This window comes from Eleginops maclovinus, chromosome 7 (genome assembly GCF_036324505.1).
Source record: "Eleginops maclovinus isolate JMC-PN-2008 ecotype Puerto Natales chromosome 7, JC_Emac_rtc_rv5, whole genome shotgun sequence".
In the NCBI taxonomy this organism is placed as follows: Eukaryota; Metazoa; Chordata; class Actinopteri; order Perciformes; family Eleginopidae; genus Eleginops; species Eleginops maclovinus.
The window spans coordinates 1424429-1442003 of NC_086355.1; the positions used below are offsets into that span (position 1 = coordinate 1424429).

The 17575-nt window shown below is 44.4% G+C and overlaps 1 protein-coding gene across 1 annotated transcript; it reads right to left on the minus strand.

The window, feature by feature from the left end:
- Positions 1-9167: 9167 nt before the first annotated feature.
- Positions 9168-13655, minus strand: dusp19a (dual specificity phosphatase 19a). Its single transcript, XM_063888395.1, has 4 exons — positions 13433-13655; positions 11720-11766; positions 11397-11549; positions 9168-9374 (listed from the first exon to the last, which is right to left on the minus strand). The coding sequence occupies exons 1-4, from the start codon at positions 13653-13655 to the stop codon at positions 9168-9170; spliced, it is 630 nt and encodes a 209-aa protein (XP_063744465.1).
- Between the last annotated feature and the right edge of the window lie 3920 nt (positions 13656-17575).

The following is a 17575-nucleotide window of genomic DNA, read 5'->3' on the forward strand; positions in this document are numbered from 1 at the left end:
GGTGTCCTCTTCTTACCCCGAGGGAAGAGCCGTAAGAGGGGTCATGTGGTCGTGGAAATGGTAGAAACCTTTACCTTTAGGTACTTTAAGGTCAAGCTTGAAAGACCCAAGAAACTACATTACCTATAATGCAACATTGGTGTCTTTTCTTAGAGCCTTGCTGCCCCATTTCCAACCTTCACTACACTAAAACCTTCAGGGATCATCCTCTGGGGAGTGCATTAACGAGGGACTCCCTGTCATTCTGTTTTGTGACAAGATTTAACGGTTTATAAGCAAAATAAGAGCAGCAGAAGAGTGAGATGTTCTCACTTTAAGGTTCTGTGAGGGCAAGCTGCAAAGAGATTAGAGACTTAATTTCCCATAATGCAACAGCTGTGTCTTTTCTTGCCCAATTTCAAACCTTCACTACACTAAAACCTTCAGGGTTCATCCTCTGGGTGGTGCATTCCATGTCATTCTGTTTTTTGAGGAGGTTTAACAAGTAAATGAGCAAAACATAAACAGGCTTTAAGTTTCTGTACGGGCAAGTGGGAAGAGATAAGAGACTACACTTCCCATAATGCAACTCAGTGGTGTTTTTTCTCAGGCCTGGCCCATTTCGAACTTGCCCTCCAGAGACACTTCTCAGGCTTGCAGTTAATTCACCTCCAAGACGTCTTAGGTTGTGTCCGAAATCACTCACTCATTCACTACTCCCTATATAGTGAGTTCTATACAGTGGACTATACAGTGGACTCATGGGTTAAATGAAAAGCCGTTTCGGACACTACTTCGCTGCGCAGTTAAAAACGTCATTACTGTGGCACAATGAAAACGTGCCAATTCAATGTAGTTTTTTCAAGATAGATGATAGATTAATTATTTCTTGTGATGAATTCATATTATACAGTGCGTATTTTCCTCAGACCAACACAGAAAGCATCTTGTGTCTGCTGCAACTTTCAGTTTTTACTCAAGACTGAATGCTTTCCTTTTTCGTTGACTTTAAGTTATATTTAATACAGATGTTTGATCAGTTCCTCGCGCCGCGCTGTAGGCCTGCGTTTTATTCCGTTTCTTTGCTTCTTTTCGATTCTTGTACTTGAATCTGTTTGTAATGCGTCTCCTCCTCCGTAAATCCAACCCCAACACGCGCGACGGATTATTAATTTCGCGCCATAGCTTTATAAAAAACTGTCACGTGCGACGCTGCTCCTCTCACTCCGCCATGGTTCGTGCTTCGCGACTGCAATGCATGATGGGATACATTGCTTGGTAGTGACCATGGTTGCCCACTACATTTCACGGTGCATTTTGGGAAACAGTGAGTGCGCTATATAGTGAATATCAACACTCACTCAACATTCGGACACCACTACAAAATGTCGTACTCACTATATAGTGCACTAATGCGTTTCTCAATACCAAGAATGCAAAGAACGGACTTGTGTACTCGGGGAGAACGTTCTTGCGAGTTGTTCTTGGGAGAATGAACTTGCAAGTTGACGAGCACACAGAGCTGTTGGCGGTTTGAGACGATGCGTACTTGCTGGTATTGCGCAATACACAATTGTGGAGCTTCTCACCTCCGAAAACGTTTAAGCAGATTTTGAATTCGCCATCGATTTTCGTAAAACTGCTAATATTTGAAATCTAAACCCTTGATTTCTCGCCTCAAAGTGAATTTGTAGTGATGAAATAGCATACGCAAATAGTAAAAACGTACCGTTGTTCAATGGCGTCGAGTAATTTTCCCGCTCCTCGCTTGAATGCCGAAATGAATGCTGGGATATATTCGCTGCCGAGTTAACACAAGTTAGCATCCTTGGTAAAATGGGCGTGTCGAGAACATTTCCGGGAATACATCCGGGAACTTTATCCGTTCTTGGTGAAAGCGAACTTGGGTTTGGGACAGTACTTGGGCGGCAAGAGACGACGAGCACACGAGTACAGACAAGAACGCATATTGAGAAAGGTGAGTAGGGAGTGATTTCGGACACAGGATTGTCTTTGTTTGAACGGAAGTGGCAGGAAATCAACAAACACTAAAGGTTGCTCATCAAGATCCAGCGGCGTTAAACAAACCGTGAACCCTTCTTCAAAGTCTGTCCATAGTCTGCATCCCTTTCCTTTCCCTTTTAACGTTCTTCTTCTACCAGAAGCTATGAGTTCCAGTGCTCAACGTGTTCTCTTTGCATAATGCTGTGAATATTACTCGTTGTGGCTTTTTACCAGGTCTTGTAGGTCTTGGGGTTTCTTGCAGCACAGTGATTGGTGCATCCGAGGACACGCCCCCTGAAGCTGCACCGCGTCATGATTGGATGCTGCAGCCGACCCACCGCTTTGAGTGGCTGCAGAGAGTCTTCTGAAGGGGAAAGAAGAACGAAAACTTTGCTTTAAAAGAAGAAATCCGTCCCCACGTCTTTTCTGACAAATTTTCCTTAACTTCTATGAAAAATGTCAGGGGGTTAAGGAAAAATGTGAAGGACAGTTCATCAGGTAAAGGCCCTCGATACCTTAGGGAACCTATAGAAGTAAATAAAGCAGTACATTGAAGGTCGTTGGACCACGTGCAGCAGTCATCGGATGATATCGAGGGAGATGTTATTACTTTCTCTCTCACTTTAACCTTCCTTTTCTCCACCTGCTCTTTAGAGGAAATTTTCCTCGTGAAACTGAACCTCGCAATTTGCAAAAGACGTCAGACCTAAATATAGACGAGTAGAAAAAAAGCGAAATCAAAAAGGAGTCACATCAGGAACTGGATCTGCAAACGGAGAACTTTGTTCCTGACAGTAATGTCATGCTGATGAATTTCACTTTCTATTTTTACTGCACTGATTTTATTTCGTCTGTAAGACAAACCCCAGTGTTGTTGCTCTGAGAGGAACCAGATGCTGATTTAAGGTTCAGCATTTCAACATCATCTTCTTTTTAGAGCTTTATATTATTAAAAAAGCTGAGAGGACAGATGGTTATAAAAATGACTGCAGGATGTAAGAGAATAAAACAAGACAGAACACATCAATCAGTGAGGACATGCAGAATAAAGGTTCAGAAGTAAACAGCACAAATGACTGTGTGTGTGTGTGTGTGTGTGTGTGTGTGTGTGTGTGTGTGTGTGTGTGTGTGTGTGTGTGTGTGTGTGTGTGTGTGTGTGTGTGTGTGTCTCCCTCTGCTGGCCGTTCAGTGGTTAAGCCCTGTTTACTGTATATAATCCTGCCTCCTACAGAAACAGTCAGGGTCCCGTTTTTATTTGTCGTATATAATGAAAAAAACACAACGAAACAACTTGGTTAGCTTTGGTCAAAGATGGTTTGGCTTAAATCAAGTACGTGTCTTTACGTTATTTAAGTTATGGACATAAATTAATATCAACAAACTTTCTGGGGACTTTTGGGCGACACCATTGATCGTAAATGCCTACTTCTGGCCTAATTTACTACCTCAGTAAACATTTTCCTGATGTTCTCAATTCCTTGTAAGCTCAAGATGTCAAAAGGAAATCTGTTGAAATGTAAATACAGAAGTGTCTTGAACTTGGGCCGACTCCACTGGTTGCAATGGAAGTCAGATTTAATAGAAGTCTACGAGAAAATTAACCCCCTTTTCCTTTAACTTATCACCTCAGTATTCATCGTCCTGTTACAGTTGTGTTCTCAAGCTCTAGTTTTAAGTCTTCTTAATTGTGGTCCAATTAGTGAAATAGATGATAAAGCAGGGTTCGCTTTAGGGCGGGGCTACCTTGTGATTGAGAGGCTGTCCTTGTTTTTGTCTTACATCTTAAACTCTTTTAAAGTGTGTTTTCACTTCTTGAAAGTTCATTCTAACATTTTGGTTTCCTATAAACAAAACAGCAGAGCTTTCCCTTTTGTCATTAGGTTAACCGTATAGTTAAAGTGTGTGTTACAGTGTGTGTGACGGTGTGTGTGTATCCATAATGTCCAACAGGACTGCTCTTGTAGTTGTAAACAAACCCTCATGGTAACCATCTGATTGGTCAGCGAGCTAATTGACTGTTAATTGGTTCTTCATAATCAGTAACACACTGAAGAGACAATTAAAGTCGATGTCGTGGGCGGCTGGAGGAGTGTGTGTGTGTGTGTGTGTGTGTGTGTGTGTGTGTGTGTGTGTGTGTGTGTGTGTGTGTGTGTGTGTGTGTGAGTGTTTCAGTAATATATTCAGGTCTTTGTTTTTGAAAAGGCTGTTCAGGCAACAAGTAGAGCAACACGGGCAGAGCTGAGAGGTTATTATTAGACCTTCTGTCCTCTAACGAAAGCTAACAGTTTTATTACGTTAAGGATTATTTGTTCACGTGTTGAAGGTTTAACTTCTTCTAGGATGTTAAACATCGAAGTCAAGGTGACTGCAGGAACACTTGTGTATTTTATCACAGGTAAAATAAACAATCCAATTTAGGAACTTCATTTCTGACATCAATAATCTGAATCAGCTTTTACAATATTTTCATTTCAAGGCCAATAACTGGTGCAAGTGTCTTCATTTCCACCGATTTAATTTCACCTTTTATTAACCTCGATTTCTTAGTCTCAGGCTCAGTCAGTCTGTTCGGGGACTTGGACTGGTTCAAGTCCCTGAACAGACTTAAGATATGGAGTGAGGACTGCTATTTGGAGAGGTCCCAGTTCACCTCCTGGGTCCTGCCGAGGTGCCCTTGAGCAAGGCACCAGACATAGAGTAACTAATAACACAGATATAAAGGAGTTCAAAGTGAGGATCTGACCTGTGAGTGTTTGAGCCGGAGACTCCCCCTGTGGCGTCACCGTCACCACGACCATCTTCCTGTCCAGAGCGGTGCAGAAGGAGCCCATCGTCATCAGAAACCCCCCGAGGAGGAGGAAGAAGAGGAGGAGGAGGAGCAGGAGGAGGACGGAGGTTCCGGACAGACGGAGGAGGCTTTCTGTTTCTTCACATGTTGGAGAGACATCTTCCTCCTGCTGTTCCTCTCATCCACATGCTGCTCTGCTCAGCACCCTCTGAGTGTCCCCTCTCTTCAGACTCTGAGTGTTTACAGCGCGATGAAGAGGAGGGTCAGCGTGTTCGGAGGAGGCAAGGGCCACGCATCAGGTGGATGGAAGGGGGAGATTTGATTGATGTGCATCACTAGATTATTGTTGTTATAATGAGAGTAGAAATGCTGAAAATACAGTCAAGAATTAGCAAAATGTTAAAAGTAAAGAGTCAAAAAGTTTAGACAAACGAGGAAAAAACAAATCTTTACAAAAAGTTGAAATGAGAAAAAAAAGGTCTATTCTTTTTAATGAGTCAAAACAATTCAGAAAAAAGTGAAAAATGTTCAAAGTTCCATAGTATGCTTTTTGGGGTCCTCTCTTTCCTGTAGTGTGTTATTTATGTCTGTGTGTCATAGGTCTGCAAAGGCTAAAATCCTTCTAACCAACAGCAGCACGACCCGCTCTGTAAAGCCGACCGAACAGAGGAGCCATGGCGAGGAGACGCTGCCACTTTCGCTGCGAACCAATCCTTTCTTTGTTTCCATACCTCAGGAAGAAGATGTGAAGAACAAGTGGCTTTTATTTTTACCACTGTTCCCCCGGAGCAGAAACCCAAATGAAGGTTGTGTTCTCCACATTTCAGTGAATTGTGGAGGTGTTGTGGGAGTTGAGCCACAAGCACACTGCTAGCCTCGGCAAAGCAGGAAGCTAACGCTATCAACGCTCCGCTACCGAGCTTTCAGGCTGTATGCACACTGACTGTACCTGAACTGTGCAGAAATACAGAGATGGTTTTTCATCAACAGGGTAACCTCTGAAGCCCAGACACAGCTACCTGTAAGAAACAGCGTCTCAGGGTCTGCTAACATTTAACAACCTATTAATGTGGCATACCCACTGAACGGGAGGAGACTCAGCTACCAGACCATAACCATTTTTACCAACACGAAACACAATTCCAACACCAAGCGTCTACATCAGCACTGAACGACAACAAGCTAACGCTACATAGCACAGAGTGAGCTACGGCGATTTTTTTTACTTCATGCTATCTGCACAATCATATCATGCCTGAGATTCCACTGATCCATTGGTATACGTCTCATCACTGTACGACCAAACCTCACTGAACTAGCAGACAAGAAAGAGCAGGAGAGCAGCTTCCCTTCACAGAGCCATAGCTATGAGCAGTCTTTCTGTTTGAGATCAAAAGTTGTGTTCAAGGTCATAAAAACTCTGCTGAAGGTCAACGTCTCTGCTGAAGGTCAACGTCTCTGCTGTAGGTCAACGTCTCTGCTGAAGGTCAACGTAAGTCTCTGCTGTAGGTCAGCGTCTCTGCTGAAGGTAAACGTCTCTGCTGTAGGTCAACGTCTCTGCTGAAGGTCAACGTCTCTGCTGAAGGTCAACGTCTGTCTCTGCTGTAGGTCAACGTCTCTGCTGAAGGTTAACGTCTCTGCTGAAGGTCAACGTAAGTCTCTGCTGTAGGTCAGCGTCTCTGCTGAAGGTAAACGTCTCTGCTGTAGGTCAACGTCTCTGCTGAAGGTCAACGCTCTGCTGTAGGTCAACGTCTGTCTCTGCTGTAGGTCAACGTCTCTGCTGAAGGTCAACGTAAGTCTCTGCTGTAGGTCAGCGTCTCTGCTGAAGGTAAACGTCTCTGCTGTAGGTCAACGTCTCTGCTGAAGGTCAACGTCTCTGCTGAAGGTCAACGTCTGTCTCTGCTGTAGGTCAACGTCTCTGCTGAAGGTCAACATCTCTGCTGAAGGTCAACGTCTGTCTCTGCTGTAGGTCAACGTCTCTGCTGAAGGTCAACATCTCTGCTGAAGGTCAACGTCTGTCTCTGCTGTAGGTCAACGTCTCTGCTGAAGGTCAACATCTCTGCTGAAGGTCAACGTCTGTCTCTGCTGTAGGTCAACGTCTCTGCTGAAGGTTAACGTCTCTGCTGAAGGTCAACGTCTGTCTCTGCTGAAGGTCAACGTCTCTGCTGTAGATCAACATCTGCTGAAGGTCAACGTCTCTGCTGAAGGTCAACGCCTGTCTCTGCTGTAGGTCAACGTCTCTGCTGAAGGTCAACGTCTCTGCTGAAGGTCAACGTCTGTCTCTGCTGTAGGTCAACGTCTGTCTCTGCTGTAGGTCAACGTCTGTCTCTGCTGTAGGTCAACGTCTCTGCTGAAGGTCAACGTCTCTGCTAAAGGTCAACGTCTCTGCTGAAGGTCAACGTCTCTGCTAAAGGTCAACGTCTTTGCTGAAGGTCAACGTCTCTGCTAAAGGTCAACGTCTTTGCTGAAGGTCAACGTCTGTCTCTGCTGAAGGTCAACGTCTCTGCTAAAGGTCAACGTCTCTGCTAAAGGTCAACGTCTCTGCTGAAGGTCAACGTCTCTGCTAAAGGTCAACGTCTTTGCTGAAGGTCAACGTCTGTCTCTGCTGAAGGTCAACGTCTCTGCTAAAGGTCAACGTCCCTGCTGAAGGTCAACGTCTCTGCTAAAGGTCAACGTCTTTGCTGAAGGTCAACGTCTGTCTCTGCTGAAGGTCAACGTCTGTCTCTGCTGAAGGTCAACGTCTCTGCTGAAGGTCAACGTCTCTGCTGAAGGTCAACGTCTCTGCTGAAGGTCAACGTCTTTGCTGAAGGTCAACGTCTCTGCTGAAGGTCAACGTCTTTGCTGAAGGTCAACGTCTTTGCTGAAGGTCAACGTCTGTCTCTGCTGAAGGTCAACGTCTGTCTCTGCTGAAGGTCAACGTCTCTGCTGAAGGTCAACGTCTTTGCTGAAGGTCAACGTCTGTCTCTGCTGAAGGTCAACGTCTGTCTCTGCTGAAGGTCAACGTCTCTGCTGAAGGTCAACGTCTCTGCTGAAGGTCAACGTCTCTGCTGAAGGTCAACGTCTTTGCTGAAGGTCAACGTCTTTGCTGAAGGTCAACGTCTTTGCTGAAGGTCAACGTCTCTGTGTCACTGTGAGATGATGACTGATATTCCATCAGTATTTATTCGTAATAAACTGGTACGGCACAACAAGCAATGCCATTTCAGTTTCTTTCAGGGGCGGGACATTTGACAAATCTCTAAGCGGTTGACCAATCACAGCAGAGTCGCCAGCTAACCAATCAGAGCAGAATGCGCTTTTGCAAAGGTGGGGGCATGGGCTCTTCAGCGTTTCAGACGAGTGAAAAGTGGTCATTTATGCACAGACAGTGTGAGGGAAAAAAAGCGCTTTTCCAACATTGAAGCATGTAAACATGTCCTAGTGGAGAAACAAACCCCATATTTGGACCTGAAACGCAGCAGAATAGGGGACCTTTAAGTAAAGCAGTGAAAAATGTTAAGTGTTTCGTGCCGTGTTGTTTGTATTTGTTTCTCTCCCCCTCTGATTGTCTCCCTGCAGGTGCGGCATCTCCCTCAGGTGCTCCCAATCTGCAATCAAGGCCTGCATAAAGGCCTGAGGAAGGCCTCAGCCTCCCTCTCTTTCCCCTCCTGTGACCTGCATGGACGGCAGTGGCAGTCGGTGCAGCAGCGTGACTTTTCTCTTTCGTTTGATAGAAAGTTGTTTTGATTTATCTAGTTTGCTCTATATCAGTGTTGAGTAATCAAAGTCTCCCAATGTTTGCAATCAGTTTCCTCTCTTTTTTTCTCCCGGTATTTTATCTGTTGTTACTTCCCTTGTACCCCGTAGTTTTTAAGGGAACATCACATTAAGAAAAAAGTCAAAATTTTGGGGAAAGATGTCTTCATATTGTATATCGAAAATGGTGATATTTGTGTGGAACTGTTATGCAGACTGCTGCAGATGGATAGAAAATGTGTGGTACGTTGATGTTCATCAATACAAACACAATAGGCTTCAACCAAAGGTTTCTCTCTGAAAATGCATTGTTTGGGTTAAGAAGGAGAAATGATGATATTATCATATCAATAAAACTTTATTTGTTGGGTCAAATACAAAGGAATGAGGTTTAATTCTAATTAAACTAAACACTAGAATAGTTGACAGAACAAAACACAAAGTAGACATTATAAATATTAACACGCAAACAACACAACAATGTGTCTTCAAACCACACCGCAGAAAATAAAGATGGGTTCCATTTTTGATGAAATGACAACCAGCATCTTGTGTTTGTGTTGTTTTTTAACCTCACATTGTGATGTCATCTGCTCTGATTATTCTGGATCAGTAAACCAGAGCCTGAGAGGAAACCCCACCCACCCCCCCGATCATCCCCTCAGTGTTTGGACCCGTTGACCGGCGGCGTTTTGAAGCCCCTCAGTTGCTCCAGGAAGCCGGGGTTCGGAGAGGAAACCGGTCGGGCCGATTTGACCAATGAGAGAGCGGCGTCAAACGACTGGCCGTCACATGACATCAGGTAGCCAATCACCACTGCCGGGGCCCGGGACACGCCGGCGTTGCAGTGGACCAACACCACGCCCTTCTGAGGGAGGAGCAGAAAGAGAGGCGGATATTAAAGCAGCGACAACTGACTTAACTACAAGAAAAAGGAAACATACGGATAAAACATGTCGTCATCTTTCAGTACACTGCTTAGTTGTTTCTGATTGGTCAATTTGGAAATTCAAAAGGTTGTCAAGAGACCGTTGCTAAGGAGAATAGACCGTTGCTAAGGGACTATGTGCAGTCATATCAATCCACAGAAAGACCGGTCCATCTCACATATCACTCTTTAACCACTTCCCTTTAAAGAATGAATACAAGTTATTTGCTCAGGTAGTAGTAGTAACTGTAATGGATTGCTTCTAATTGGTATTATTTTTCACCCTCTTTGCGCTGTTTTCGTTATCCTATATATAAATATATATATTTCAGAAAGGCCTTTGGAAAGATTTTCCTGATTGTGTGTTTTAGAATAAGTAGACAGTTTTAAGTCACACTTACACACTCAGAGGCTCAGTCATAGACAGTTTGAGTCTTTATAAGAAACTGTCGCTAACCAGCAGCATGTGCAGTTTATGTCGCAGGAAGGCATAAGAATGAATCATGAGAGAGATGATCCTTGTTTGTGGAACCAAACCGAGTATTGAATAGCAGCCTGTAAATGTCTCAATGAACGTGATCTGCAGAGACGCTCTCTGAACGTTAGAGGTCTCCACAGACGAGCTGAGCTTCACCACCACACGCTCTGACACTGATGGTGGGTTTAGTGAATGGATGACTTGTTTGTTTGTGTCCATTAGCGTCTCCATTACAGCCGCCCTGTTGCCTCTCACAGACAGCTGTGCACCAGTTTTCAGTCCGCTGATCAACATCTATAAATCAGTTTACATATAGACAGAGAGGACGGATAAGAAAGAGCAACATGTGAATCAAAACCCAAAACCAAATGACACAAAAACTGCGTAGGAACCAAAACTAAAACAAATTAGTTGTTATGTTACAAATTGTGTTATAGTAGCCCAAAAACCTGAATAATTGCTCAGTGAACTTGTTGACTTTAAAGCTCGTAAACTCCGATATTACCACGGCATGTCGGGTAAGATCGCCAGAATGTCTTTAAGGTGCATCAGTAAGACATTTTTTACAACACCTGTTGCGCACGTACACCAGTCACACGATGCTGTGGTTATAATGGTGGGTCATTACCAGCCAGATGGCCTGCTGGGTAATTTGACACTGCATTTCAAAGTAAAAGCATCAGTTTGATTATCACGGCTGGAGTTACCGCACACACACACTGAAACATATCATAATGAACACACACACTTCCTGTCATCATACACCCCTAATGAATTACCCTGTGTGTGTGTGTGTGTGTGTGTGTGTGTGTGTGTGTGTGTGTGTGTGTGTGTGTGTGTGTGTGTGTGTGTGTGTGTGTGTGTGTGTGTGTGTGTGTGTGTGTGTGTGTGTGTGTGTGTGGTGTCATGTTAAGGTGAGCCGTTGGCCTCTCCGCTAAAAGCTTGTATGACACTGAGATCTGATCTGTTTAATAAAACATGAACAAAACTAAGCATCTATTATTCAGAGCAGGAGAGAGGAGATGTCCAACACGTGTCACATGTTGACCCTCGTTTTTAAGACACTTAAATCGACCTCCTTAATCCCATAATCCCTCGGGTTTATGGGATTTTATTTCCCGTTGTTGGACTTGATCCGGTCGTTTGTTCTGAGCAAGGACGTTAGGTTTCACTTCTGTCTGTTTGTTTAAAAAACTCCTGGCTGGAATTGCATGAAACTCAGTGTGAGGATGAAGCATGAGCCAAGGAAGAACCTATTAAAATTTGAGACGGATCCGAAATACGGTTTCACCTTTGTTAATAAAGCAGATCATGGTTTTTTGGAGTCAGTTTGAAGGTATTTTTCCTAATATCTTCCAAGAATAAACAACAGCATACTCTAATACTTCTCGATCCCCAGGGTTCTCTTCTCGGTTCTCTGTGGAATATCACTCTTGAGGTTTAAGGAATAGCAATAAAGAGATTGATTGAGAGGGATGTGTCACCTCGCTGCGGGCCTGCTGGATGAAGGCGCAGCAGTCCTGCAGGTGGAGCAGCACGTCGGCGTCGGGGTGATCCAGAATACTGACCGTCTTATAGATGAACAGGTCGGGGAACACGTTCTCCACGCCGAAGGCCACGTTCAGGATGTTAGACACCTCAGGAGGAAGAAGAGGGAGAAGAGGAAGAAGAGGGAGGAGTTGACTTTTCTATCAATCTTCTTATTTTTGCGACTGCGAGACATTTGTTTTGGTGAAAACACTCTGATAGATTTCTCTTATCTCTGGGGTCTAAACTGTAGACGGATGCTTTGAACATTGAATCCTACCTTGTGTTTTCTGAGAGTGCCAAAGTCGTGTGCAGCATCTTGTGAACCTGTGCGCACACACACACACACACACACACACACACACACACACACACACACACACACACACACACACACACACACACACACACACACAGTTAGTTATTTGGTTTTTGTCAGGGTAGCCTTGCAGGACCCTGAACAGGAACTCCCTGCAGGTGCTCGGCCTCAGCTGCAGGTCAGAGGGTCACTCAGCTCCACCTGAGAGCCTGCAGGTCACCTGTCCACCCCCCTGCCCCCAGGTAGGAGATCCTGTTACCTGCTCTGAGGTGAGGCTGTTGTTAGTGTGGGTGGACTGAAGGGGACTGCCAGGACAGGACAGCAGAGGGGAGGTGCACCAGTATATATACTTTATTATACTTGTTACCTTTGCTGAAGTAGAATTTGATTGGTTGTTGAAAGTAGACAAGCTGACATTCCTGCAAGCTTTATTAACTCCCAGAAATCTAAAGTGTTTTCATTTGAAAGAGCTGGATCTTTAATGCAAAATACAGTTTTTTCACACAGGTGGATGCATTTGGGATCACAAAGTCTTTACTAGCACCAAGTGAAGAGGAGATCATCAAGAATTGACAATTAGTCCTACTTCTACGGTGGTCCCAGAATATTTCCTTCAGGAGAAATGTGCTGCAGCTTCAGAGAGGATGCAGATATAAAACCCCAAATCAGAACTCATGCAGAAACATCTGCAGCAGCTCTTCAACACATGCAGCATGCAGAGACCAGGGGACACTAAAGAGAGACGCACACAGCTGGAGACCAGGGGACACTAAAGAGAGACGCACACAGCTGGAGACCAGGGGACACTAAAGAGAGACGCACACAGCTGGAGACCAGGGGACACTAAAGAGAGACGCACACAGCTGGAGGCCAGGGGACACTAAAGAGAGACGCACACAGCTGGAGGCCAGGGGACACTAAAGAGAGACGCACACAGCTGGAGGCCAGGGGACACTAAAGAGAGACGCACACAGCTGGAGACCAGGGGACACTAAAGAGAGACGCACACAGCTGGAGACCAGGGGACACTAAAGAGAGACGCACACAGCTGGAGGCCAGGGGACACTAAAGAGAGACGCACACAGCTGGAGGCCAGGGGACACTAAAGAGAGACGCACACAGCTGGAGACCAGGGGACACTAAAGAGAGACACATACAGCTGGAGACCAGGGGACACTAAAGAGAGACGCACACAGCTGGAGACCAGGGGACACTAAAGAGAGACGCACACAGCTGGAGACCAGGGGACACTAAAGAGAGATGCACACAGCTGGAGACCAGGGGACACTAAAGAGAGACGCACACAGCTGGAGACCAGGGGACAATGAAGAAAGACGCACACAGCTGGAGACCAGGGGACACTAAAGAGAGACCCACACAGCTGGAGACCAGGGGACACTAAAGAGAGACCCACACAGCTGGAGACCAGGGGACACTAAAGAGAGACGCACACAGCCGGAGACCAGGGGACACTAAAGAGAGACGCACACAGCCGGAGACCAGGGGACACTAAAGAGAGACGCACACAGCCGGAGACCAGGGGACACTAAAGAGACGCACACAGCTGGAGACCAGGGGACACTAAAGAGAGACTCACACAGCTGGAGACCAGGGGAGGTGAACACCACTGGTTCACAGTGTCTTCCTGGGTTCAGATGCTACGCGAGGACTCACCCAGCAGCAGGTAGGGTTTGACGATGCCGACCTGCAAGTCCCAGGAAGTGTCGGGGACGTATCCCAGCATCCTCTCTGGGGGGACGGGGTCCTCCACCACAGTGATCGTGGAGCCCTTCCACGTCTCGATGATCCGCCGGCCGCTCAGTGACGTCACACGGGTGCACTGCTTCCTGAGCCGCGAGCGAGAGAAGCTCTGGATCTCTGCGGTCAGGGACTGCATGATGCCGGCTGGAACCTGGAGACCATAAAAATGATAGCATTAAAAACCTTTAAATATCTGAAACATCTAGACGTAAATCAAAGATGAGTGAACTGCGGGGTTATCATGTTCACTTTAGCGCGTTAGCATGCTAACACTTGCTAATCAGCACTAAATAATAAGTAGCTAGTGTTGAAGGTTATTACTCAGAAATAAAGTATTTGTTTGCTAAAAGCTTGGTCCAAACTTTTGTATGTTTCTCAGATTAATATCTTAAAGTCTGTTTCTCGTTCTGAGAGTCATGTTTGAGGACAGGATGCCCATTTCTGCAAGAAAAGACTCAGTAGATCATTATAATAAGAAGCTTTCTAAAAGATAACGCTTTGGTATATTCAGATATTATCTTTGTATAATTTCCAACTTGTAAATTTACTTAAAATGTCTTACTAGCTTAGAATAATGACTTGGTACCTCAAATTAAAGACTTAAAATGTCAAAAATAAAGACGTAGTGCCTCAAAAAAGACGAGGTACGTCAGGATAAAGACTTAATATCTCAAAAATAAAGAATTAGTACCTCAGAGACCTTAAATAAAGACTAGGTTAATCAGAATAAAGTCTTACTACCTCAGAATAATAACACACTGACTTTAAAAATAGAGACTTAGGGTGGACACCACTGACTGACTTTGCTCATTATCTTCAGATAAAATGCCTGATGGGAAACATGGCAAACATTTGACCTGCGAAACACCTGCATGTTATCCCGTTCAGCCATGCTGTGTATATATTTGAATACAATGACCGAGCAGACTGAGGGCAGCTGGAACAGTACATGGATTCAAAAGTAAGTCTGTAACTGTGATGTTCAGTGTGTGATGAAACCTGTTTCTTCAGAGGGTCCTGTTGGTCCGGCTCCGTTCAGATTGGCTCCTGTTCTGCTGACAGTCCAGGTTAAACTCCAGAGAAGAAACACACTCCCTTCCTCATCATCTTTTGTTGTGGAGGAAATTAAAAATATAGTTGGAAGTCCAATCTGGTTTTTACTGCTGTCTAAACTTGGTCCACACTCAGACCGGGTCCAGAGCAAATCCTGTCTCCCTGCGGTCTGTCTGTTAAGCTGAGACAAAATGTGAGGACTCTGCTGGAGGTGAGACTGCTGCTGTAACATGAACCCTGTCTGTCTGCCTGCCTGTCTGTAGTGCTAGAGACACATCCACCAAATGTACCACACACACTAACACCAAAGTTTACTCACTTTAGGAAATATATCGTAAATAAAAATAAACACCTTGAATTGTCAGTAAGGTGTCCTTTGTGGAAATAAAAACATAAACTCATCACTGAAACTACAAATTAAGAATAAATGAGCATTAGTTTCAATATAATGACATAAATATAAACTAACATAATAATAAAAAGTCCAAAAGATAAATGGACACTTCAGTAGAGGGTGCTGTTTCCTGTGTAGTCCACTAGAGGGAGCCACGTCCATGCTTTTATTTTGAAAACTACAAATCTAGCCACCATATGAGAAGCACAGCACTCCAGTTGCATTGTGGGTAATGTATAATAATGCATGCATCAGGTGTGTGTGTGTGTGTGTGTGTGTGTGCGTGCGTGCGTGCGTGCGTGCGTGTGTGAAATACAGTTGCAGTCCTATTTATGTTGGAAAGATCCTGGAAGTTTCCAAGTGTATTTCCACATACAGAGAAAGAGAGAGGAGATATCTTCTGTTCACACACACACACACACACACACACACACACACACACACACACACACACACACACACACACACACACACACACACACACACTCACACACACACACAGGTCAGGTTTCTACTTCTAAAGGAGTTAAGTTTGATTTGTATCTCAGATAGAGAAAGGGAGAGTTAAAAATGAGTAACGAGACTAGAGGAAAGGAGAGGAAACAAAGAGACGAGAGGAGAAAAGATAAGAGGAAAGGAAACAAGGACAAAGATGAGACGAGAGAAAAGGAAACGAAACAGGAGAAAGGAGGAGATGAGAAAGGAAAAAAGAGAAGAGGAGAGAAGTGATGATAAGGGGAGATGAGAGAAGTGAAAGGAAACAAGGAGACAAAAAGAGAGGAGAGGAAAGTAAACAAAGAGAACATCACATGAGAGGAAAGGAAACGAAACAGGAGAAAGGAGGAGATGAGAAAGGAAGAAAGAGAAGAGGAGAGAAGTGATGATAAGAGGAGATGAGAGAAGTGAAAGGAAACAAGGAGACAAAAAGAGAGGAGAGGAAAGTAAACAAAGAGAACATCACATGAGAGAAAAGGAAACGAAACAGGAGAAAGGAGGGGATGAGAGGAAAGGAAACAAGTAGAAAAGAGACGATAGGAAAGGAAGCAGGGAGACAGAAAAGAGACATTTAAAGGGAAGCAAGGACAAAAGAGGAGAGGAGGAAAGGAAACAAGGAGAAATAGGCAAGCTAAAAACAGATCTGATGTGTGCGCAGATTTTAGGTCAGAAACTGAAGGAGATGAAATCATGAGAACAAAGGGGGGGGGGGAGTGCTGATTCAGACCTCTGCATGTTGATCCATGAGTCAGAAAACCCGGAGAGAGAGAGAGAGAGTGTGTGTGTGTGTGTGTGTGTGTGTGTGTGTGTGTGTGTGTGTGTGTGTGTGTGTGTGTGTGTGTGTGTGTGTGTGTGTGTGTGTGTGTGTGTGTGTGTGTGTGCTGGCTTGAATTCAACCTGGACATGGGAAGCTCCTGCAACATCTGACAACCATTACTGCTCTCTCACACACACACACACACACACACACACACACACACACACACACACACACACACACACACACACACACACACACACACACACACACACACACACACACACACACACACAGTTTGCAGCGTCATACAGAATATATGTATTAATATGTAGTGTTTGTATGTTGGATTGTTTTAAGTCTGTGTGTAGATGGAGTAGTAGAGTCAGGATGCTTTTAAATTGTACTTGAAGTTCATATGGGAATAATCGTGCTCTTATTTTGGTACGGACACTTTTTGGACAAATATCTGACTGCAAATGTTTAGATCAGATTAGAGAAAATGTGGAAACTTGCTTTCATCGTGCTTTCAAGTGTCTTCTTCAACTAAACCATACAGATCCCGTCATGTCACACTGCATTTACTCTGTCAGAGCTCAGGTTACCGATTTATTCTGAAGTTCCTTTTGCAGAAACTGAGGGCAGTGTTTCTTGTCCTGCATTCAAAATGTTCCTGAGTTTAAAGAACTTCTAATGCAATATTTAAAGAATGATAAATGTACTTTTTATTATAATTATAGATGCACTAAAGTGTGTGTGTGTGTGTGTGTGTGTGTGTGTGTGTGTGTGTGTGTGTGTGTGTGTGTGTGTGTGTGTGTGTGTGTGTGTGTGTGTGTGTGTGTGTGTGTGTGTGTGTGTGTGTGTGTGTGTGTTATGACCTCTTAAGTAGCAGGAAATGGACATTATCAAGTGGTTAAAAGTTGTACTTAAGAACAGTACTTAAGTACTTAGTTACTTTGCACCATGAAATATTACAACTCCTCACAGCCCAAAGTTTATATCACAGATGATGAAACAACTTCCAAATATTCACATGTGATTATGGCACGTTATCTAAAAGCAAGAAACGTTAGAATATAGAAAGTATAGAATACTCCAGTAAACTGCAAGTACCTGAAAATGTGTGCACTCAGTCCCTTTCTACTTTAGGTATTATTCCGGGAGAGGGTGAGGACTGACTGATTTCGCTCTGTGTATTAATACACACACGAGCTTCGAACGGATTTACGGTTGTTGTCTTTTCATCTAAAAGGAATATAACTGTTAGCATGCAGGATAAGAGGAGGAGGAAGAGGAGGAGGAGGAAGAAGAAGGAGGGAGGAAGAGACGGTGAGGGTCCATAAGAGAGCAGCTCCTC

Coding starts and splice junctions, on each gene's coding strand:
- dusp19a (XM_063888395.1), bottom strand. CDS start 13,655: ATGCAGTCCCTGACCGCAGAGATCCAGAGCTTCTCTCGCTCGCGGCTC. Junction 11,767..13,432: donor CAAACCCTACCTGCTGCTGG/GTGAGTCCTCGC, acceptor GTGTGCGCACAG/GTTCACAAGATGCTGCACAC. Junction 9,375..11,396: donor TCCAGCAGGCCCGCAGCGAG/GTGACACATCCC, acceptor CTCCTCCCTCAG/AAGGGCGTGGTGTTGGTCCA.